Source organism: Tenrec ecaudatus, chromosome X, assembly GCF_050624435.1.
Source record: "Tenrec ecaudatus isolate mTenEca1 chromosome X, mTenEca1.hap1, whole genome shotgun sequence".
NCBI lineage: Eukaryota > Metazoa > Chordata > Mammalia > Afrosoricida > Tenrecidae > Tenrec > Tenrec ecaudatus.
Genome location: NC_134548.1, coordinates 46,566,697 through 46,590,100, shown reverse-complemented (window position 1 = coordinate 46,590,100; position 23,404 = coordinate 46,566,697). Strand labels below are relative to the sequence as shown.

The window sequence follows — 23,404 nt, the reverse complement described above, 5'->3', positions numbered from 1 at the left end:
CCACAGCCATCCTTCAAAACTGTGCTTTCCACAAATAGATGTATCCGTTTCGGTGAGTTGACTGCATGAATGAAATAATTTTGCGGATGCCATATTCATACCTGGTTCTGTAGTCCTCATCTTCATTATTTTATTATATTTTGCTACCTTGGGATTTTAATATTACAAAAATCTAGGTCATCTCATGTTTGTTCTGTGTCATTTCCTAGGTACACTCCACGTTGGTGATGAGATTCGAGAAATCAATGGCATCAGTGTAGCGAATCAAACAGTGGAACAGCTGCAAAAAATGCTGGTAAGTAACTGAAACATGCTGTTATCTCTCCAAAGATGGATTTTCAGTGTGCTAGCCTGTTTTGTTATGTTTGTTAGTGCATAAATAAAGGGTGTGTTCTTTTGCACATTCTAGCACCGCCATTTGTGTGGACTTGAAACAGACCCAGAGGAAACAGTCTTGGAAGTTGACATCTAGGAGAGTGCTTACATTCAGTGGAGTTTAGAAAACTGTTTGCCCCTCTTTAGCAATTTGAAGTGTGATGCTCTCCTTGTGAGCTTTATTGCCTATTTCTTATCAAGAAGGTGCTTAAGGAACATCCTTTCCAGTTGTGTATACCTCAGAACTAACTTCTCACTGACCTGAACAATGTCAGAAACCGCTTACCTGTATAGCTGAGTCACAGCCAGCTGGATTGGATTTCTCCGTAGCACAAGGGAGAGGAAAGGAATGGCAGACCAGGCCGAATTTGACCATCCATATCCAAATTGAGGGGTAATTTTGGAATTTTTTTGAAGCGGAGTGGTAGACCCTTGCCTATGTTCGCTGCCTTAGTCAAGCAAAGGAAACTGCTCCTGAACATCTGGCTCCTCTTCCCACTGCATTGTAGCACCTCCCATGTTAAGAATACCTATCAAGTGTGAAATCAGCACCATGGACTCACTATAATTTTTAAAGCCAAAATTATTAAGTAAAAAGAAATCTTAGTGAACCATCGTACTATATCGCCAAACCACATTGAAACTCACGGCCATAGAGTCACTTCTGACCCTAGCAACCCTGTAGGGCAGAATAGAACTATCCACAGGGTTGACAAGCTATAAATCTATACAGAAGCAAACTGCCACATCTTCCTCCTGCAGAGCAACTAAGGATTTGAGCCACCAACCTTTCCATGAGCAGCCAAGATCTTAACCACTGCACCAGCAGGTCTCCTTGATACTAATCAACCCCCCCAAAAAAAATTTGTTTCGATCAAGTCAAATTCTGACTCATAATTACCTTATAAGACCCTTTGAAGAACAGAGTAGAACTGCCCCAGAGGGTTTCCAAGGCCATCGTCCTTGGTGACGCTGCTGGGTAAGCCCTGGATTGTTGACCACAAAGTTCAAGGCCAGCAGCCACAGGAGAAAGATGAGACTGTCTGCTCCTGTAACAATTCAGAGACTCGGCAGCACTCTAGGTGGCTCTGCATTGGAACAGACTCAATGGCAGTGGGTTTGGTTTGTGGGTAGAGTGGGGTTTTTCCTAGGAATCTTGACAGAACCAAACTGCCTCATCTGTCTTCTGCAGAGCAGATGGTGAGTTCAAACTGCTGACCTTTCACTTAGCAAACAAGCACTTAACCACTGTGCCACGAAGGCCCTTTGTAACGTGGCACACCAAATCGGATTTTTCTGTAATTATTACCCAGCTCAATTTATGTGCACTCTTTAAAGGCATATCACTTAGTGTTTTTGTGGCCGTGTCGATAGTGAGGTGACCATCGGAGGTATGTCACTCCTGTGCTGTATATGAACAAGACCCTCTTGGCTTGGCAGTACGTTTCCCAGGAACTTCCTCTACTGTGCACAGAAGTACCCCCTGACTTTGAAAAGCGAGGGCCCTTTAGCTCTGTGTGTTCTTAGGAGGCTCCCACTCATTGCCCCGCCCATTTTGAGAGGTTTCTTATGGTTTCGTGCGCAACGTTTATTTATAAGAGAACACTTTCTTTTCTTCTTTCTCCCCTTTCCAGAGGGAAATGCGGGGGAGTATTACCTTCAAGATTGTGCCAAGTTACCGCACTCAGTCTTCATCCTGTGAGGTAATGGCTGTAACGAACCACCCCCATCTCCTCTGAGTTCTTAACTAACTGTCTGCTGATGGCTGAATGTTTTGGCTTTCTGAGAAATCGTTTCTGCCTGTGCTGTTAGATCACTGCACACCAATTTTACAACGAAGATAACGGAACAGAGTAGGTCCCCTCTACCTACTCAACCCTGCTTCCATGGGGATCTCCTCAGCACTTTAGTCTCGGGCTGAAGTCTAAGTGCAACAGATAGCAGCTGCAAATAATGACCTTAGACTTCATTTTTTAAAAGACGGAGTTTCTGAGGGGAAAAAAGAAAGACCATAATTGCAATAATATTTCCAGGAAGTATATTCACTTCCCTTGTTAAGAAATCACATAGATACTTCTTCTTTCCAAGAATCTGCAAAGTGAGCTATTTCTGTTAAAATGCACTTATTCAAAGAACAACGACAGTTCTCCTAAGTCGATACAGAATGGATAACGTGTGTACTAGAAGAACACGAGCTTCTGCAATTCTTGGCGAAATTATTTAAATGTTATGCGATTCGTGAACAAGTTACATTCGCTAAAGGAATCCAGACCCAAAGATTTTTCTTATGTTAGGCTTCTCCTCCAGAAATGGTATCCTTTCCAGCCTCTATTACTCAGTTTTGTGCTAGTTATTAAATGAGATCCAAAAGTTTGTTCTTTTCTATTTGGAACTATAAACTGGCATAAATGATATCATTCTCTGGTTATTGCACATTCAGCTAGAGTATTACTTATTGGCGGCTATTTTTCTTTGTGCGTTTTCCCAGTATGTGTGCCTCAATATGAAGTACACAATTCATAAAGTTAATTTTTAAGACTGACAAGTAAGCTCATCGAGAAAATTGCATTTGTACTTAGGGGAATTTGAAGGAGAAATTAAATGCTTTTTCCAGTCTCTAGTAGTACTATAAATTTCACAACGAAAATCAGGGGCTTCGCATTTTTCTCCCTAAAGCTATTGAAGATATGTATACAAATCTGTTGTTCAACCAAGGGTATATTTAGCGAGCTGTTATGCAGTTGGAGTTTCTTTTATATCAGGTCTTGAGCTTCTCCCGGTGATTTCTGATAGAATTCCTGTTAGTACTCTAAAAGGGGGCTGCATAAAGTTCATGGAAAATGGAATGAAAATACAGTGGAATTTTTCCACACACTTTTTGAAGGCCCCTCATATTTCATAAGAACATGCAGAACTTCTTTGACTCCAAGACTCAGAGTGTGAAATTTTGTTATCCAGAGCACAAACCTTGCTCGGAATGAGAGAATGTCATACCCTTATTGTACATAAATAATATTCATGCTCTGAAATCACAGGTATACTTCAGACCATTGCTTGTCTTTTGAAGAAATCCAGTAAACACACTTGGATTTTTGAATTTTGGGCTAACTGACCAACCAGAAGTTTCTCTTAGTTCTTAACCCAAGTTTCTCTTTTGTTTTTGAAGTGGTTGACCTAGTTTTGCACTGAGACCAGTGTTGTGCGTGTAAACTCTATGCTCCTCAGTGGGAGCATACAAGACCCACTGTACCTTCCTTACCTTTGATGACCCTTTTACTTCTTAATCAAATCTTGTTGACCCTCTTACTCACTGGCCTAATTCTAGCCTGGGGTTGGAATTCTTTACCAGCTAAGGCAACGCTAGCAGCTAAGACAAGCTCCCTGGCCACCTGTGTCTACATTCCCCAGGCCTTTGGTAAAGATAAACAACAAGACCTCACTCTGCCCAACTGAATTGAGTCTCTGGGTTGAAACCTGGAGATCCATCTATTTACTTCAGTTGGGAATTTTTGAGCTAAGAAATTCCATTATTCTATAAGGCTAACAAGTTCTAGGACTTTCTCTAAATCTTCTAGGGGGCAAGGGGTGGGAGTGATTGGTCTTTTCAGCAGACATCCGCATTTCAAAGGCTTAGCAGGACTCTATTAAACCAGAAGTCAAAAGCGCCCCTAGAGATTGATTTTCTCTCTTGTTTTTACAATAAGGACTGGAACTGGGAAAGGATTTGGAGTGTATTTAGGGACAAAGTGAGGGCTATGAAGGAGAATGGAAAGGGGAAATGGCTGCTGCTCCTGGGATCTTTGCCAGGAGTGTAATATTGCTTATAAGCCCAAGATTGTTGCTTTTAATCACTCTGCTAGAATGATTTCAAGAATAAAGATTTCTTCTCTGGCCTGTATGTTGCCTTTTACCCTTAATAATCATAGAAATATTTTGAGGTAATTGCGACATCAGGAATCTCCCCAACCATTACCCCAATTCATTCTACTTTCAATTGAATCATTCAGCAAGTTCTTGATACTGAAGCACCAGAAATTATTCAGTACTTTTCCAAACAAATTTTCCTAATAAATCAGGCCCTTAGGATCTTCAGTATAATCATTGTAGAATGGCAGTTGTCATTTTATGGCCCTTGCTGGGGTCTTTGCTATCAAGTCACTTCTGGGTCTCATTTAAATAATGCAAAGGAAATAGAACGTTGGCAGCAAGAAAGCGATGATTAAGGAATGACCACCATCGCTTGTCATACAAGATTCTTGTAGCTGCAAAACTTTTCTCAGACTTCTGTGAAATCATGCAAGTCAGTCAGTATGGCAACTGTACAGCTAAAACCTCAAAGGAAATGGTTGTCAGACTGTGGTTCGAACTGTTGATGTAAATATCTCTGTGTTTCTGTGCTGGTGTTCTGTGTTAATGACCCTTGTGTCTTATTTCAGAGAGATTCCCCCTCCACTTCCAGACAGTCCCCAGCTAATGGTCATGGCAGCACTAACAATTCTGTTTCGGTAAGAACTCTAGCTCCACACAGCAAAAGTGTGACAATTTTGTTGGTGCTCACCTGCCATAAGTGTTCTCAGTTACGTGTGTTCAGTGGAAATTTTGTCTTCTGCTGATATACAAGGCTACTACAGCTACAATGCACTTTTCTCCTGGAAAATCTTTTTTTAAAACATTGTCTCCTCATTAAAAAATAACAACAACAAAAACCAAACAAGAAACCTTTTCTTTAGTTCAATTTGAAGCAATGTAGTTCAAAACACTTTTTTTGGTCATTCTAAAATTATTTCTCTTCTACTCTCCCAGTGTGGTGGTGATGATTTTGCTCGAACCTTTGCAAAGGATTTCAATGGCGATTTGTTTTCAATTTCTAAATACCGATTTTTAAAAGTTTGCCCCAGTAAAGAAATGGAAAGCCATTTTGCAGAGCAGGCATTTGGGTTTTCTCAGGCTTTGTAGTTTTCTATTCTGAGTGATATCAGCAACGTGTTTTCGTTTCCGCTATCTAAGTTTATGAATTGGTGTGCCCTCTGTTATTGTGGTACGTGCACATATTTTTGTGAACTCTAAGCCTTGCTTGAATATGAAAAGCAAAAGGAACCGGCTTCAAACTGCACTTAAGCCACGCTGTTATCACATCTTTAACACAAAGTACTCAATCGTTTGACTTGAGCTTGGAATTTTGCTCTTTTTTTTTTTGGTAAGAACTATTCATTTTCTAATATATAAGAAATAGCTTATGCTTTCTGTAAACAAATGGGAGCATTTATAGGTGTGGGTTTGCAAAAGTGGAGGTAACAAAACCACCTCAAACTTGCTGATACTGCTGTTTATCACCCAGTAGAACCCATCGCAAGTTCTAATAATACAGCAGTGTCACTTTTTTCCTGGCCCTTTGAAAGTATACCCATTTGTTTTTCAATCAGGTAAAGTTATAGGTAATTTGGACACCATCTCTGTGGGAATGCTATTCTAAATATATCAGTAAATGAAAGTATAGAAGAAATTTTTCTGGGACTTTATTTTGAACTTCAGAATAGGCTACCAAAGGAAGTCCTTGATGATGCTTAACATTAAATGCTTCTAAGATGGTGAAAATCCATCTAATTCTTGAATTGTTCAGAATGGAAATGGTCACAGAGGCTACATGGAACAGGGCTACAGCCCCTTTTCCGCTCGGGGGCTCGTTTTGGTGGTGGTGGTCTTTTTCTTTTTGTTTTGAAATAGGCTGTTTCGCTGCGGTGGCTTTTGTGTTGAAGATGCTGAGTTGTTTCTTAAGAACACATGTTTTCTCTGCTTACACTTACCTGCTTTCTTCAGCTTGCTGCTCAATGGCCTGGGTTTGATTTTTTTTTCCTTTTCTTTTCTTCTGTTTGATAACTCAGTATTTCTAAGAAATGAAATAATGTTTATTCTCTCTACTTATATCTAGCTCATTTTAAGTTTGTAACCATGTTGTAACAGAACACACAAATTATCTTGTACTCTTGACAAGTAAATGAAAATTTTTTCTCCTGGGTTGGCTTTATTCTACAGGACTTGCCATCAACTACCCAGCCAAAAGGAAGACAGGTGAATAGATATCCTCTATAGAAATTTCTCTGAACTGAGCTGCTAATGGCCAATCCTCTATTAACCCTTGCCATCTCATGATGTCTGCATTTGGACCATAACATTTGAGCGTTCAGAGCTTGTACCATTTCATTTTAACATACACATGACTAATTTCCTAAAAAAAGTAGTTGCCCCTCCTCACATCTATGTAGCTCTGATGGTTATTGTAATTTCAACCTGATAATTTTGTGTTGATGGTTAAAGTTTCAGCCTTTGGGGGTGTCTTGTGGGCATGCCTTTGGTGTGAAAAACGATTTTTTTGTAAGTTCCCAAATTCATAGAATTCTCAGAATTACTGCAAAATGAATGCTGGTGAACAATTTTAAGTAGTACATTTCTGAAATTTGAAAGCTTTTCTTAAATTTGTACTTGTCCATGTGAAACTTCTAAACAAAACAAAAGTACAGAACTATCTTTGCTTTACATCCTGCTGTCCTCATGTTAGCTCAAATCTGAAAAGTTCAGTGTGGCCTAACACCAGCAAGTGCCTTTCAAACTACCAGCACTTCAAAAGCATAGCTCTGAGGTCCAAGGGCAGAGATTGGTTATTTCCCTAGGTTGGATTTCTGAACCGAAAAATCATCAAATGATTCCAAAGCCTTCAGGTTGTCTTTACAGTGACTTAAACATTAATATTCAAATCTCATCTCAGGAGATAAAAATGGTAGGGGAATGTTCTTTTTCTTAAAATGTGGTTTTAAACCTTAGTCAGATTTTGAATATGGTTTGCAGTCATTAGCACCCAATAGAATTCATCAACAGTTTAGTCATTGCATTGGCTGCCTTGTACCTTATTAAAGAGTTTACACATCTAGTTATTCATACAGTGCTACCACATAAGAATCCCTTTAAGCTTGGTTGGCATTACCTTTACGTTGTTCAGTTGTGTGTAGACACACTGCCATTCTACAGCAAGATACCAACCCTGAGATTGTGTTGGTTTTCTGCCACGTGCGATTTTCAGGTTAAAACCTACCCTGAATGCTGGTTTCAATGGCTTAAAGGCCACAACTTATCCATAACATCAACTAAATATATACAGGTTTTAAAATACTAAGTCTGTTTCTGCTATGGTAAAAACAGAAATCAAGTAGATGTATGTTAAGCGTTGCCTTCAAATTAGAAGCAGCAAAATTTTGAACCTTTACACCTCAAAAGTAGTATGTTGTCTGTAGTGGTGGACATTTTTTGTCTTGTATTCCCATGCCTCATTTTTCCTTTCATCATCTGAACTATTTGTATTGTAAGTGTCAGTGTGTGATTATTAGGAGCTTAGAGCTGCCTGTATTTTTTCCTATCACTTTGGCACCCTTTCTCACAAATGCCTGTTTTATAGATCTATGTCAGAGCACAATTCGAATATGATCCAGCCAAGGACGACCTTATCCCCTGCAAAGAAGCAGGCATTCGCTTCAGAGTTGGCGACATCATCCAGATTATTAGTAAGGATGATCACAACTGGTGGCAGGGTAAACTGGAGAACTCCAAAAATGGAACTGCAGGCCTCATCCCTTCTCCGGAGCTTCAGGAATGGTAGGCTTTCCCTGTGTGCTTATTTGGTTTTATCATAAAAATGAAATCTTTTTTTGTTCATCTTTGCATAATTGTTTTAGAGCTTAAGACTTGTTTTTGATATAGTTCTTGTTTTACCTGATTTGGGGGGGGGGGGGGGAGAAGTTCACTGCCATTGAGTCATTATTGACCCAAAGCGAGGGTAGAAGTGCCACTGTGGGTTTCTGAGCCTGCCACTATTTACCCCAGCTTTCTCCCACAGAGCAGCTGGTAGATTTGAACTGTGAACGCTGTAGTTGCCAGCCCAATTTGTAACCACTACACCACTAGGGCTCCTGGGAGGCCAGCTGAAGATTAGTTAGCCCAGAATTCAAAGTTCTCAGCACCTTGCGAGATCCTTAGTAGGAGTCAGGTGCTGTCAAAGGACCATTAGATGCATATAAGAAAAGGTCAAGAGAGAAACCGACCTAGCCCTGGACCACATCACAGCTACTCAGCAGAGCTCCCGCTGTGCTCCGCCTGCTATTTTCAGATGTTTTAGAACTGCGTTCTTTTTGTTCTGGTGGAGACTAAACCCAGCAAAGCATGCACCCGTTCGGTAACTTTGAGGTGTACCATTTAGTGACATCAATTTCGTTCTTGCAAGTTATGTAACCATTTTCACCCTCCTTGGCTGAGTTGTTCCTAGCTCTCATCTCTGGAGTTGTAGAGAGGCAGCGGGTTACAGGTTGAGCTGCCGACCATAAGGTCAGCACTCGAAGCGAGCTGCTCAGGGGGAGAAACTCCCATAAAGAGTTAGGGCTGTGGAAACCCACAGGGGCAGCTCTGTCCGACAGGGTAGAGTTGTCATCGACAACTGTAAGTTTGTTGTGCGGTTTGGGGGGTTTGTTTCTGTTTTTTGGAAACTCTTATCTAAGGTGCCCTGGTCTCCCAGTGAATTAAGCATTGGACTGCCCACCAGCTGCTCCCAGAAAGATTAACGGCTTCAGACCCCGACCAAGCGCTTCTCCTCTGCCCCATGGGGTTCATATGAATCAGAATCAACCCTGTTGTTTTTGTTTGGGGGATGGTTTTAAGGTTCTGATTGAACCTTTTTTAATTACTAACGTCAGCTGGAGCCCACATTCCAGTTTCATTCTCTTAGAATGCACCCTCGCCTTGCCCCTCCCTCTGTGCTCACCTCCCCATTCCATCCCTCCACCAGCAAAAAAATCCCAACCCAAATGCCCTGGTTCACTGTCACTCAGCATCCTTGAAGCTAAAATGTGTCTCCGTGTGAGGAGATAAGGGAAGGCCGACGCTTTGTTCTTTGCTTTTCCAGCTTTTAAAAATGCATTTCCTATTAGAAAGTTCACCTTTGGAAAGCAGGTGAAATCAGCCCCGGTTTCGCGGCCCTGCTTCTCACTGAGAGAGCAGGGATTAATTAGGCACCACAGCCTATTCTGTGTGTTGGTGAAATATATTCTTGCTGGCCAAAATCCGTGTTGCAACTTACGTAGTTGATGCTTTTCCCTTTGTCAGTACTTTGGTAATGAAATGTACTGCAGCCTTACTATTGTTTCATGTGACAAACGTAAGAGGAACCATTAGGCATTGTGCCAATGCCCCAGAACTACCCAGGGATGAGAGAACAGAGGCCCTTGACATTTTGCACCCATTTTTCTCACTATTCCTCTATGGAGGCTGTTGGGGCTGATGAACACTCCAGATGCCCAAACAGAGAGGCCTTTTGTCTTGCATCGTCCTTCCAGCTGGCTTTTAAGAGACAGTTGAAACGAACTGGGATTTCTAAGTGGCTTTGCTGATGTTTATCATTACCCTGTAGGTTTCCAAGAGCATAACTCTTTACAAAAGTAGAAAGTCTCATCTTTCTCCCTCAGATTGGCTAGTGGTTTTGAACTGCTGACCTTGCAATTAGCAACCCAACCTATAACCCACTAAGCCACCAAGTCTTCTTGGATTACTAGCTCAAAAAAAAAATGACCCCTCACTGCCATCAAGGCAATTCTGATTCATAACGACCCTATAAGACCGGGTAGAGCTGCCCCTGTGGGTTTCCAAGTGTGTAAGTCTTTATGGGATTAGAAACCTCATCTTTCTCCCCTGGAGTGGCTGGGGGTTCTTAATTGCTGGCCTTGCAGTTAGCAACCCAGCCCATAACCACTCTGAATCGGAATCAACTCGAAGGCAGTGAACTTGGTTTTTGTTTTTTTGCTTATGTTGCTGTGATGTTACTGATCCTAACATTTTACAAAATGTCTTTCAGAACGTTGTTACATAAGCATTTATGAAAAATCATGCTATAGCTTCCAGACCTCCCCTACCTGGTTAGAACACATGTCTACTATTAGACCCACTTAACCAATAATGAGAAAACCATTTCCTGGAAAAGACTCCTAAGAAATGGCAGTGGGAAGAGCAAGATAGCTTCCTGCTTCCCATCATGGTGACCAGGCTATTTAGATCAGTCTTCCTGTTGATGGAGGGAGGGAGGGAGGAACAAAGAATGGAAGGAAATGTCCTACAGAAAATATAGTTTGTTAAATTACCTTAAAAGCATGTAGTAGCGTGACAGTATCTGAGGACTTGATGGCCAATTTTTACATGAAAGTCTTTAATCAGAACAATGAACAGAATGCAAGAGTACCCCTGTTGGCCCATTTTGCCAGGAAGACATTTGCTGTGACTTCTGTGCCAGAGGACCAAGGTTAAGCCCCCCCAAGGTCTGTACAAACTGGGGAGTCTTGTAGGAGCCCCTCTCTATATTGTGAGGACTACAAAAGGCTATTCTCCAGAATATCTGCTCATGAAAAACTCACTGCCATCAAGTCGATTCTGACTCCCAGCAAGCCTACATGGGCTTCCAAGGCTGTCAATCCATGGGAGCAGATGGCCTCCTCGCTTCCCTAGAAGAACCGACAGTCTTGCAGTTCTTAGTCCAGTGCTTACCCAGCACGACCATCAGGACTCTGTTTATAAGAGCAGTTAAACATGCTGGTGTTCCCTTTAACCCAGGAGACTGTGGAGGCAGCTGTCTCATTACGGAGCAGAGTAAATGGAGAACACATTTCTGATAACCATTTGGCCACCATTCTACCTTGAATGGATTTGCATCCAGATACACATACCCTGGGCCAGCGGGGGAGCCTCACACAAGGCAGTATAGTTCCAGATATCTGGTACAAGCAAAAGGAGTTTCTGAATGATACTTTTCTCCTTGCTCATAATCGTAGACATCTTCCTATCCTCCACACAAACAGTTTCAAGAACAACACCCAGCAAGAACCAGAATAACCTGTCCCACAAAGAAACAAGGCAGCATTTTGAGCCTGGGCAGAAATGACAGCAGAAACAAGCCCAAGCCCACTTCAGATGTTGGAATTAGGAGACAAATGCTTTTAAACAGCTGTGCTTACTAGGGTTGGGGGGGGGTTGTTTTGTTTAATAAGATAATAAGCATGAAGAATATCTTGAGGGAAGCAAAAACTAAAATCAAACTCCCGGCCCTCGTCAATTCCAATTCATAGTGACCCCATAGAACAGTGTAGACCTGCCCTGGGGGTTTCTGAGACTGTAACTCTTTCTGGGAGTAGGAAGTCTCATCTTTCTCCTGTGCTGCGTTTGATGGTTTCACACTGCTGACCTTGTAGTGATCAGCCCAACACATAACCCACTGTGCCACCAGGGCTCCTTCTGAGAGAAACATAGCAGATGTGAAAAAGAGCCCAAAGACACAAAAAGCAAAGAAAAGAGTACAGTAGCAAAATTAAAAACTGACTACACACCCATTAAAAACAAAAACTGCCATCCAGTTGATTCTGACTCATAGCAACCTATAAGATAGCGTAGAACTGCCACATAGGTTTCCCATTGGCTGGAAATCTTAGCAGAAATAGACCACTTACAGGGATCTACATATAACCTCCTCCCTGAGGGATGGACAGCAGAAAAGTGGGTGGAGGGAGATGTCGGACAGTGTAAAATATGACAAAATAATAAATTATCAAGGGTTCATGAAGGAGGGGAACAGGGAGGGAGAGGGGGAAAATGAGGAGCTGATGCCAGGGGCTTAAGTGGAGAGCCGATGTTTTGAGAATGATGAGGGTAACGAATGTACAAATGTACTCTACACAACTGATGTATGTATGGATTGTGATAAGAGTTGTATGGGCCCCAATAAAATGATTTTAAAAATAAATAGACTGCCACATCTTTCTCCCACAGAGCAGCTAGTAGATTCAAACCACTGAGCTGTCAGTTAGCAGTGAAGCACCCAACCAGTACACCCCCAGGGCTCCTTTCTCATGGCCATGGAGTCGATTCCAACTCAGAACAACTCTATAGGACAGGGTAGAGCTGTCCATGTGGGTGTCTGAGACTGCAACTCTTAACAGGAGTGGAAAGCCTCCTCTTTGTCCCACTCCTTACTTATCCATGAAACCCAAACTCCACTGCCATTGAGTGGATTCCAATTCGTAGTGACCCTATATAGGAGGACTTCAGAGACTATAAATCTTTAGGTGAATAGACAGCCTCATCTTTATCCTGTGCGGTTGGTGGGTGTAAACCCGCAGCCTTGTGGTTAGCAGCCCAACAGCACCCCCAGGATTCCTTTACACACCTATTGTGATTGTTAGGTGCCACGGAGTTGATTGGGACTCACAGCGCCCCTGTGTCCAGCAGAACGAAACACTGCCCAGTCCTGTGCCACCCTCGTGTTTGTTATGCTTTAGCCCATTTAGCCACGGTAGACTATAAGAAAGAGCTTTATAATCAAGAGCATTAAGAAGACATCCCAACCCAGTCCAGCTCAAGTTCACAAGTCCAGTATTAGCCCATAGAGCTGATACCAATCTATAAAGCCCTCTTCAGTCCCGCCCCCAACTATCATGATCCGAATTCTACCTTGCAAACCTGGATAGAGCAGAGGTTGTACACTGGTGCAGATAGGAGCTGGAGGCACAGGGAATCCAGGGTGGATGATACCTTCAGGACCAGGGGTGTGAGGGGTGATACTGGGAGGGTAGAGGGTGAGTGGGTTGGAAAGGGGGAACCAATTACAAGGATCTACATGTGACCTCCTCCCTGGGGGATGGACAACAGAAAAGGGGGTGAAGGGAGACATCAGACAGGGCAAGATATGACAAAATAATAATTTATAAGTTATCAAGGGCTCATGAGGGAGTGGGGGGGAGGGAGGAAAAAAAGAGGACTTGATGCAAAGGGCTTAAGTGGAGAGCAAATGCTTTGAAAATGATGAGGGCAAAGAATGTATAGATGTGCTTTACACACTGATGTATGTATGGATTCTGATAAGAGTTGTATGAGCCCCTAATAAAGTGTAAAAAAATTTAAAAAGTAAAACAAATTTTAAAAATCCTCTTCAGATTCACAAAACACATGCAATGATGCCAAATGCAGGACAACCACAGGCCAGTGGGTGGGAAGTCTTGTGGATCCAGTGGCAGTAGAAGCATCTCAGCACTGGCAGGGGTCTCCTCGTGGCTTCTCCAGCTCTTGGCACTAGTGTAGTTCCATGTGTCTTGTCAGCTGCAATGTTTCCCAGGGAGTCAACAGAGAGACTCCCCCTCAAGGAGGAATACAGGCGTTCCCAGAATGTGTCTCCCCCCTCAAGGAGGAATATAGGCGTTCCCAGAAGGCCATGCCCACACAGAGGCCTCATTGGCTATGACCTGATTGACAAGGGTAGACTCCACCCCTTCACTGTTAATCCTCTCAAATTAACAAATGATTATATAACTACCACACCATTGTTGCAGCCACTAGTCACTGCAGCAGTCTATCTCACTGATGAAATGTGAAAGGCCTAAAATTAAAAAGACCATACCAAATGTTGGCAAGGATATGGAATAAGTGGAACTCTCATACACTTTTGTTCAGAATGCATAATGGTACAACAGAAGGCAGTTTAGCAGTTTCTTAAATAGTTAAACACACACGTATCCTATGACCCCAGCGTTCCAATCATGGATATTTACCCAAGAGAAATAAGGACATAATATATACTCAAAAACATGTACGTGAATGCTCAAAGCAGCATTATTTCTAATAGTCAAAAATTGGAAACTATGCAGTGGCCCATCAATAGGTTAACAGCTAAATTATTGTGTATGCTTACAATGGGATCCATGACAACTCAGCAATAGAAAGGATTGATTCATTGATACATGCAACAATGTAGATGAATCTCAAAATCTTTAGACTGAGGGAAACAAGCCAGGCAGAAAAAGAGAGCATACAGTATGATTCCATTTATACAAAAATCGGATAATGAAAACAAATCTATAGTGACAGTGGTTGCCTGGGTACGGACAAGGGAGGGATTAAAAGGGAGGGGGAGTGCAGAAGAAATTCTGCAGGAAAAAAAAAAAGACATTCTGCAGGTGTTAGAGATGATTGTTACCGTATATACTTGAGTATAAGCTGACCGGAATATCAGCCAAGGCACCTAACTTTACCACCAAAACTGCACTAAAAATGTGCTGAAAAAACTCGGTTTATACATGAGTGTATATGGTAATTAGATCGCAGTAATGTTTTCATGGTATGTGTGCTTATGGCAAAACGGAAGAAATGCACACTTTGAAATATGTTCCTCTCTAATTCAACAAACCTGAACTTAATAAATATGCAAGAATGTTGAGGGAGAAAAGGATTCTAACTGGGACAATAAGCAAAAGACTCACTGGACACCATGAGCCTCTTGACACTTACGTAGGGCTTTGGGGGCATAGGAAGGCATCCCTGGCTGAGGGGAAAGAGCAGATTCCCCTAGTGGGAAGCTGAACTGGCCTGTAGAATCTCCACAAAGATGCAGTGCTAAGAGTAAAGATTTGAAATAATATTATTAGCCAGACCCAGAAACTTTGTTCAAATGTATTGCTACAGAGCTACATTTTGCATATCCTATAGATGAGAGATCTGTTTTTATGGATCCAAATGCCTTACCTTATTTATCCTTGTTAAATTACTTCTTGCTTGACAAAGTACATCAGTCGAGTCTTTTGATATACTTCGGGTCCCCAAATCTGTCATCCATTTCCTTGCCTACTAAGTCATCATCATCCAAGGCACCAATAAAATGTCCAACATGTCTTGGTGATTTCCCTCCAGGTTGACCTTAATCCTCGCATAGTTCTGTGCACTGACTGCGCTAAAATAATGATATTTGTTTACTGACTGGCTGGTAAAAATTATTTACATTAGTGCATCATGACACCACATGTGACCACACTACAGAATTTGCCAGGCACCTTTTTGTTTTTTATTTTAAGCTTTGAAAGATTTATGTATTATACGATACGCTTTACACTACAACGTTACAGGATTAGGAGTTTGTTTCCTTTAACCTGCCAGGAATTCTTTGATTCTGCTTCTATTTCTAAAGTTATTGTGCTTCATAAGCTATAGCTATGACTAGTAGAACATATTGGCTTGTGTCAGAGGAATCCCAAAGCAAAACTTTCATCAGCCTCCTCTGTATGCCACCTAGGTGATATAGGGCATTGTCTTGGATGCTGTTGGCTGAGAGTTCACAATAGTTCCCAATAAATGGCTTTTCCCCAAAATCAAAAATAAATAAAGAGGCAAAATTAAAATAGACCCTTAGTGAGCATGAGAGTGTAAGAGACCTAGCTGACAATCTCTTCAAGCAAATAGAACACTTGGGAACTCCTTTTATGACGCCAGCAATACCAAAATTAAATGCATCCAATTCAAGAAGAGTAAACCACAGACCCTCATTTGTATAGATAGAGAAATCCTCAACAAAATATATTAGTAAGTTGAAGCCAGCAATATCTAAGAAGGATAATATACTATCTAACCCATCAGGTTTTGTTCTGGGAATGCATGGCTCATTCAACTTTTGAAAATCAGGCAATATGATGATCCACTGTATTAGGTGTCTAAGGAAGAAAATCCACATGGTCTTATCAGTGTCATCATGCCGTCAATTAGTTTCCATTAGTTGGAATGTGCACAGGAGAGCTGCTCCATAGATAGGGTTTTCCAGCCTGTAACCTTTCTAAAGTAGATTACCAAGCCTTTCGTTCAAGACATCGCTGGATGTGTTTGAACCACTAACCTTTTGACTAATAGTTGAGTGCCTAACAATTTGCTTCACCCAGGGACTCCTGCTCATATCAATAAAAGCATTTGATAAAATGTGGCATCCGTTCATAATAGAAACTTTGAAGAGAGCTTCCTTAACCTGACAGAAAGGACATCTACAACAAACCTCCAGTTATCATTACTAGAAAAGGAAACATTTTGCAGGTGATGTGATTGTGTGTAGAAATTCAGAAGTATCTACAGAGAAACACATAGAATTAATAAGAGATTTCAACAAGACTGGTGATATAAAAGCAATATACAAAAACTAATTCTATTTCTATTTCCCAGCAACAGTTAGGAAACAAAAATTATAAAAGTTACCACAAACAACTTGGAAGTATTCTGGGGGGGGGGGCAGGTACCTGAATTCACTTAGGTGAGAAATACAAAAATCAGAGTGACATACTAATGACCTTAAAACTCAAATCCTTTGCCATCCTGTTGATTCTGACGGATAGTGACTCTAGGGTTTCCGAGACTGTAAATCTGTGCGGGAAGAGATAGCCTCATCTTTCGCCCACAGAGCGGCTGGTGGGTATGAACCAGTTAGCAACCCAGCACCACACCTAGCCTACAATGCCACCAACATCTACAACTACACCAACAAGTGCAGAAACTGTACACTTTTGACAAAATACCTTTTTTTTAATCTCAGCTTGAAAATGTTGCTTTCATGTGGGTGCAGTATGTAATGCATATAACAAACCAAATGTGTGTTGTTAATTGATTGTTTCTGTGTTCCGAAAGGCTTCCAATCAGCAGTAAGCTATTAGTAGTTACCTTTTGAAGGAGTCAAAGCTTTATGTGGGATTTTAACTGTGCTGGGGCCCAGCGCCCCTAAGCCCTGTGTTGTTCACAGATCAACAGTATTTCCCCTCTCAGACCTTCAAGCCCCCTGATCTGTAAACGGGTGGCCTGATTTCCTGTGTAGTTAAATTAAATGAAGTAAATACATGTAATATCCTTTCAAACGTGCTAACATTAAATACTCAAGAAAAGCTAATGAATGGCAGAACTAGAATTCAAGCCAGGCCTGTTTCGATTCAAAAGCCCATGCTCATTTCGCCATATCTGACTGTCGTATGTTTAGGCTTTTCATCCGTAGCATTGGTTAGTGTTTTAAAACATTGTTTTGAACACATTTCTAGAAAATTGTTATGAAAGCCAAAGAACAACCTTCATCTGAATGATCTGAGATGCATACATTTATGCTGGTTCAAATAAATTCTTCAAATAAATTCTTCAAATGAATTCTTCAAATGAATGGGATTTTTCCCCTTATCAACACAAAACAATATATGAGTGTGTTTGTTTGTTTGTTTTGTATGTGTGTACTAGGCGAGTAGCTTGCATTGCCATGGAGAAGACCAAGCAGGAGCAGCAGGCCAGCTGTACCTGGTTTGGCAAGAAAAAGAAGCAGTACAAAGATAAATATTTGGCAAAGCACAATGCAGGTAGGAAAAAGTACAACTGAGGCCGGGTTAAATACCTCAAGTCAGTCTTCAGAGCTCTCTATCCAGAAGTTCCACCACATGAGAACTTCAGTAGCTTGTTAATGTCTTGGTTAGTTGTTAGATACTGTGCAGAATTACATTGTATAAGAATAAAAGTGCTGTTTTGAAGTAATAGTATCCTTATCCTGTAGAATGAATGGGATTCAACACATTAAAACTTCCCTTGATAAAGCGAGAGCTGAAGAGTTTGCTAACTTACCAGGACTCTTACTTCTATGGTTTGAATTGATCTTAAACAGATGCCTTCCTTTCTGGCTCTCTCTCGCCTTTGGTGGTGGTCCTGTGACACAAACCGGAGTGCAAAGAGTCACTCTTAGCAGAGAGCTCCATTAGAAACGATTCAGGGGTTGCTTAGCAAGAGCACGTTTACAGGGACACTAACTTGGCTCGCTCTGTTTCTGTGACTCCGCCTCTTCTAGTCTTCCTGGTATTTCCTAGCTCCTAAAAGACCAGGAGCATTCTCCTAGCCTTCTCTACATGGTATGTTTGTCTATATGGAAGATTGTGTTTATCTTAAGTCAAAATATCCACTTGTTTTGTTAAAAACTGATTTTGTTTTTTGAAAAGCCACATATGAGCCGTCATTGCAGTTGAATTTGCAGAATTCATAAGATGTAGCTTAGGCCCAAAGAAAATGCATGCTGATAGCCAGAGAAGAGCTGATTCTTTTATAACTTCTTAATCTGAAAAAAATTAAGCAACTTTTTCTGATGAAAACCCTTGATATTGGCATTAGATCAGTTCCCAAGGTTTTAGAAAGAACACCGAGGGGGAGGGAGGGGCAAAAAGAGGAGCTGATACCAAGGGTTCACTTAGAAAATGTTTTGGAAATGATGACGGCAACATATATACAAATATGCTTGATACAATTGATGTGTGGATTGTTACAATTGCTGCAAGAGCCCTCGATAAAATGGTTTAAAATAAATAATTTTTTTAAAAGAACACCCAAAGTCCAACCTATAACAATAAAAACTTCAAATGAATCCAATACATCTCCAATTCAACAAATTGTAACAAATATGAAATGCGTTTTTCCCCTATAGGATGTTATAACGTGTTACGATTCACTGGGAAATTTACTTAGCAACTCTGAATCATCCATTTTTTTCTCCAAGATTCAAAGTAGACATTTTTGAAAATGAATATAAGTGGCTACATGGGTCCTTTGGAAGTAGTCCAGTTAACTGAGGAGACTTCCTTTTCACATCCACCACAGGGCAGCACATTGTTATTCCCAATTAAATGTATCATTTCAGTTACATGCTACGAGGACACCACAATGGCGGTTTGTTTTACAAAGGGAAAAACAGACTAGTTAAACTTAATTTAGCAACTGTTCATTTTCAATGCTCAAGTAGTAAGTACCTGTTTGAGGAAGTGTGCGAGGAGAATGTTTCTGAGCACCTCATGTCAGTGCGTATTGCCAGGTCTCTTGACTTGTTTTACTTTCATCACCTTCTACCAGTGCCTTAACTGTCACAAGGAGATGTGTTGACCATTCCTATGTCTACATATACTTGTATTTTTTAATATTTTGAATTATATGTAGATATAGATGGCACTCGATTTATTAATTCAAGCAAAAAGCAAATAATGTCTGGCCAACATTGTCAATTCATCATTAGTTTCATATATGAAGGGGCTTCAAAATTGGTGGGGAATGAAGATCAAAGATAACAGAGTTTCTCTCTAGACTTTTTGAAGCCCCCTCCTACTCTCCTAAATGGGAGACCTGCAGAGTATTCACTTTGTCATTGTTTTAAAATTCAGCTCTGAGAGAAAAGGGCCAGTTGATTGGAAAACTAGAATTTTCAAAACGTTCCCCAAAACTCATTTAGGAATTTGCTAGAGAATCCACATCCAGTTTGGTGGTCAGTGTTTCCCAAGGTTCACTTTTTTCACTCTTGGCAATTAGGCCATCGCTGATTTTATTACATTGTTCCCACTCTCTGATTCATAATAGATGGTGCACCATGGTAGGCGATCTGAAATAAGTATAGGAATTCAGACACCCAAGTAATCAAAAAGTTTGGACAAATCACTTCGTTCCTGTGAACCTCAAGATGAGGGAATGCAGATTCTAAACCTCAAGATTCTTTCCTCAATCTCAAATCCAACGGGGCTTCGGTTCTTTCATTCCTGAGTCTGATAAATGAATGCCCTTGAAGGAAGCCAAGTGCCCTCTTAGCATCCCTTTCCCTGACTTCGGCTCTCGGGTAAACACACATAGTGGCAGCCAAGTTGAGGGATCTCTCCTTGGGTATAGAAGGCAAACCCTGATACGGGTAGAATCAGATTGTTTTTTCTGTTGTCTTGTGATGTTGCATCTCTTATCCCAAACCATGTACCTAAGTTCTTGTAAACTTAGAACTAGCACGGGAAGGAAGGAGAGGCCCACCAGCCACTTTTGATATCTGCAGCATTTTTCTAAGTGGTGGTCTTCCTAGGCATCAGAGCCCCCCTCATCAGGCTTAAGGGGTTGTTCCTGGTACATGTCAGTGTTTATCACTGTAATGAGGGTCTATTGTGTCCTTTGAAAGGAAGTCTGAGCTTCTTAGAAGAGCCTCTGCAGAGCCACTCAGCTTTCTTTGTAGAACTTTGTGTTCAGCTCATCTGTGATGCTACAGTCATTTTTATAATATCATTGTACAATGATTTTATAATATCATTTTTAGGGAACCCTCCCCCCCCACACACACACACAAATTAATCACCCTTCAGCTCTTTCTCCTTGTAGTTTCCCTAGTCATGAGAAGATAGATACCCAGCTTTTTTCACGCACTTTCTAAAATATGCTGCCTGACAAGGCCTAGAATTCCTTTCTGTTGCCACCCCTCATCAGCCAACTCCTCCATTCACCATAAATGTCCCAGAAACCCCTTGGTTGGAGATTACTTTTCCTTAACAAGAGGTGAAATTGTTAGGAAGGAAACTTCAGAACTAGCAGATGCTTTGCCGTGCTCTTTTATACCAACAACGTCTCTATAGGGTTTCCCTGTGTTTATTTTTCAAAAGTTGATTGTAAAATCCAAAGTATTCACTAAATTAAAATAAGAGCCATATGTTTTGTTTCCTGCTTCAGGTCTTTGAGAATTCACCATATGCCGGTATCCAGATGCAAACCGTATTAAATTCTGAAATGTTTATATTTATTTTTTTTTAAAAGAAAGCTGGGAAGCTTGTCACTGTGTAGAAGCAGTGGGAATATTAATACTAGGACTATGAAGGACAGAGTTATTTTCAAACATTGTTGTCTGGAATCTCACACTAGAAAATGACAGCCCCTTAATTGAGTGTAACCCATGCATAAATTATTTTATCCCATGCCCCCCCAATATTCAAAATTATGTTACCTACTTAGCACATTTAAACTCAAGATATTTAGCATAAAAATCTAGGTTTCTGGAAAAACAACACTCAATTCACTTTTTCTCTTAGCACCTCTGGGCTGTTGATGCCGCATTTGGGCAGATTCTCGTTGTCCACAACGTACTATCCCTTCCGCTCCCTTGTCTCGCAGCTGGCCCGCTTCATCCAGCCACATTACCTGCCTGCCCACTGCAGGCCTGCGAGTATGTACCGCTTTGCCCAAGGCTAGCACTTTTTTTTAACTGGAGCTTTTAACAATGTTTGAAGATATTTGTAGCTTTTCAAAGTGAGACCGGGATTTGATGCCTCAAAGGTTTCTTTTGATGGAAAAGATTGAACTGGAAATCATTGCCTATATACTTAACAGAAGATTCTGGAATATTGGGTAGTGTACCAGGAAGTCAGGGTAATCTGAGCAAACCCTGCCAGCTAGCCTTTTTGACGCCTGGAGAATAGATTTGATTTTGGAATGTGACGTGTTTTCAGCAAATGTATTTTCTGCAATATGGAAAAGCTTTTGTACCTCGTATATTTGAGACCAAAAAGCATTGTCATCTTGCTAAAAGAACCATACTCTTGACATATTGACATTCCTCAGGCTCAGGACTTCTAAAAGACACCTTCAGATCAAGTTGCTAATAGAAAAAAAAACTTTAAACATTCTCCTTAATTTATTTTTTGAGTGCTGAGGCCTTCAGCAGTGAGACAGAAACAGCCTGAAATACCGTATTAGGATACAAACAAGATTTGTATGCTGAAAGCCATAAATCCGTGCTTTTGACTCTAAAAAGCCATACTCTTTCCTCTTACAATATAGAAAACTATCATGACAACATAAATTGGTCCATAATTTCACTGCCCTATTAACGTATTTTTTAAAGGAATGCAAGTCATAGACATACCTGATTAAAAACTGCAAACCATGTAGGAAGGTACAGACTAAAAAGTTCGGGAGTGTCCACATGTACATTCTTTAAGGGTTTCCTTCTAGTTCTTCCCACATAAAATGTCTATGCCTACGAGTAGCTAATATCCACTGGTTTTATGTAAGGATATTGTTGGATTTTGATTAAAATGAGTTCGTTTCTTAATGTGATTTCTTTGCCTTGTGTTTAGAATATTGCATGATAGTTGATTTTGTGCATATTATACTTTTGTTTTACTAATATATTAAAAGCCATATTTACATGACCCCTGTACATTTTTCATGCTGTCTTACTCCCAATGGCCTCTGTGCATGTAAGTAACCTGTGGAGTCTACGCCTGTTGATTTGTGTTGGAGTGTTTTCCTTTCACCAAGTCCTTTTTTTTTTTTAATCAGCAAGCAGCTTAAAACTTTTAAAAATTCCGTCTCTAACTGCTCTTCTGTTTCTTGTCGCTCTTCTTTTAAAATACCCTTTTTGTTGTTGTCAACCCTTTGACCATGTTGTGGTGACTTCACCTGGACCAGAGTAACCTCGTCATGCTACTTGTTAACAGTTCAAATGTTGTTCTCATGTCTGTCCATTTGTGTGTGGTGTTGATTGTGGAGCTCTAACTCATTCGTCTGCTGTGTTCAGAAACATGACCAGTCTGACTTCAGTAGGAATTGGGTGATAAAGTGTAGCCCATCAGGGGAGGGAGGGAGCTAGGCAGACCATCCCCAAAGCTTGTTTCATCATCATCGTGCTCTTTGGCGAGATGCCTGATTAGTCGTATCTATCAGTGTGTTGCTGTACTTCTTTCATAGGCACACTGTCTCTTGAAGAAGTATTACTTCCCGGGCAATTGGTCTAAAGCGCGATGCTCGAAGCACTCTTGCTTTTCTGTTGGCAGCACTTGTTCCCCTTGCAGCATTATTAGCGGCTCCGCCGCAGACTCGTTTCCGTTTGGTGAAGCTCCCGTTCGAAACACAAAACACACCCTTGGTTTTCAGCTGTTGCCAGAGAATGTGCTTGAAAAATAAAAACTCATTCAACCTTTATGGAATCTAATTATCCAAAGAAAACAAAAGCACAAATACCCATTAATATGCACTAACCTGTACTTGGATGTCTTCTATGTCCTTTTTCTAAATATGTGTTGGTAATGACACTTTTATGTTTGGCTTCTGATCTGTTGCATTCCAGAGTTGCCTATTTCCCATTGTAAAGTTCTTTGCTACTGGGAAGATCGTAAATATTAAGGACTGAGCTTATACTCAAAATTGTTTGGCCCTATTATTTTAGGAAGTAGAAACTTCTCTTACTGGTTGACTGAAGCACCCAGCTTCTTTTAGTACAGCATGGAATCCATTTCATCAAACTTATTGCAACCCCACTAAAATCCAGAGCTTATTCAATATTCCTTAGAGGAAAAATGAAATGGTATGTATGTACCTGACAAACTTATTCCTCGAAGGGCAG

The 23,404-nt window shown here is 40.9% G+C and overlaps 1 protein-coding gene across 8 annotated transcripts in view; it reads left to right on the top strand.

The window, feature by feature from the left end:
- Nucleotides 1-23,404, top strand: part of CASK (calcium/calmodulin dependent serine protein kinase) — a 450,866-nt gene that overhangs the window by 409,794 nt on the left and 17,668 nt on the right. For 2 of the 8 annotated variants that reach the window (XM_075539419.1, XM_075539420.1), the window contains exons 16-21: nt 210-295; nt 2,010-2,078; nt 4,812-4,880; nt 6,409-6,444; nt 7,823-8,019; nt 17,473-17,588. In XM_075539419.1, the coding sequence (XP_075395534.1) occupies nt 210-295; nt 2,010-2,078; nt 4,812-4,880; nt 6,409-6,444; nt 7,823-8,019; nt 17,473-17,588 (573 nt within the window). The remainder of the gene's footprint in view (nt 1-209; nt 296-2,009; nt 2,079-4,811; nt 4,881-6,408; nt 6,445-7,822; nt 8,020-17,472; nt 17,589-23,404) is intronic. The other 6 variants (XM_075539421.1, XM_075539427.1, XM_075539422.1 and 3 more) reach the window with 3 other exon arrangements.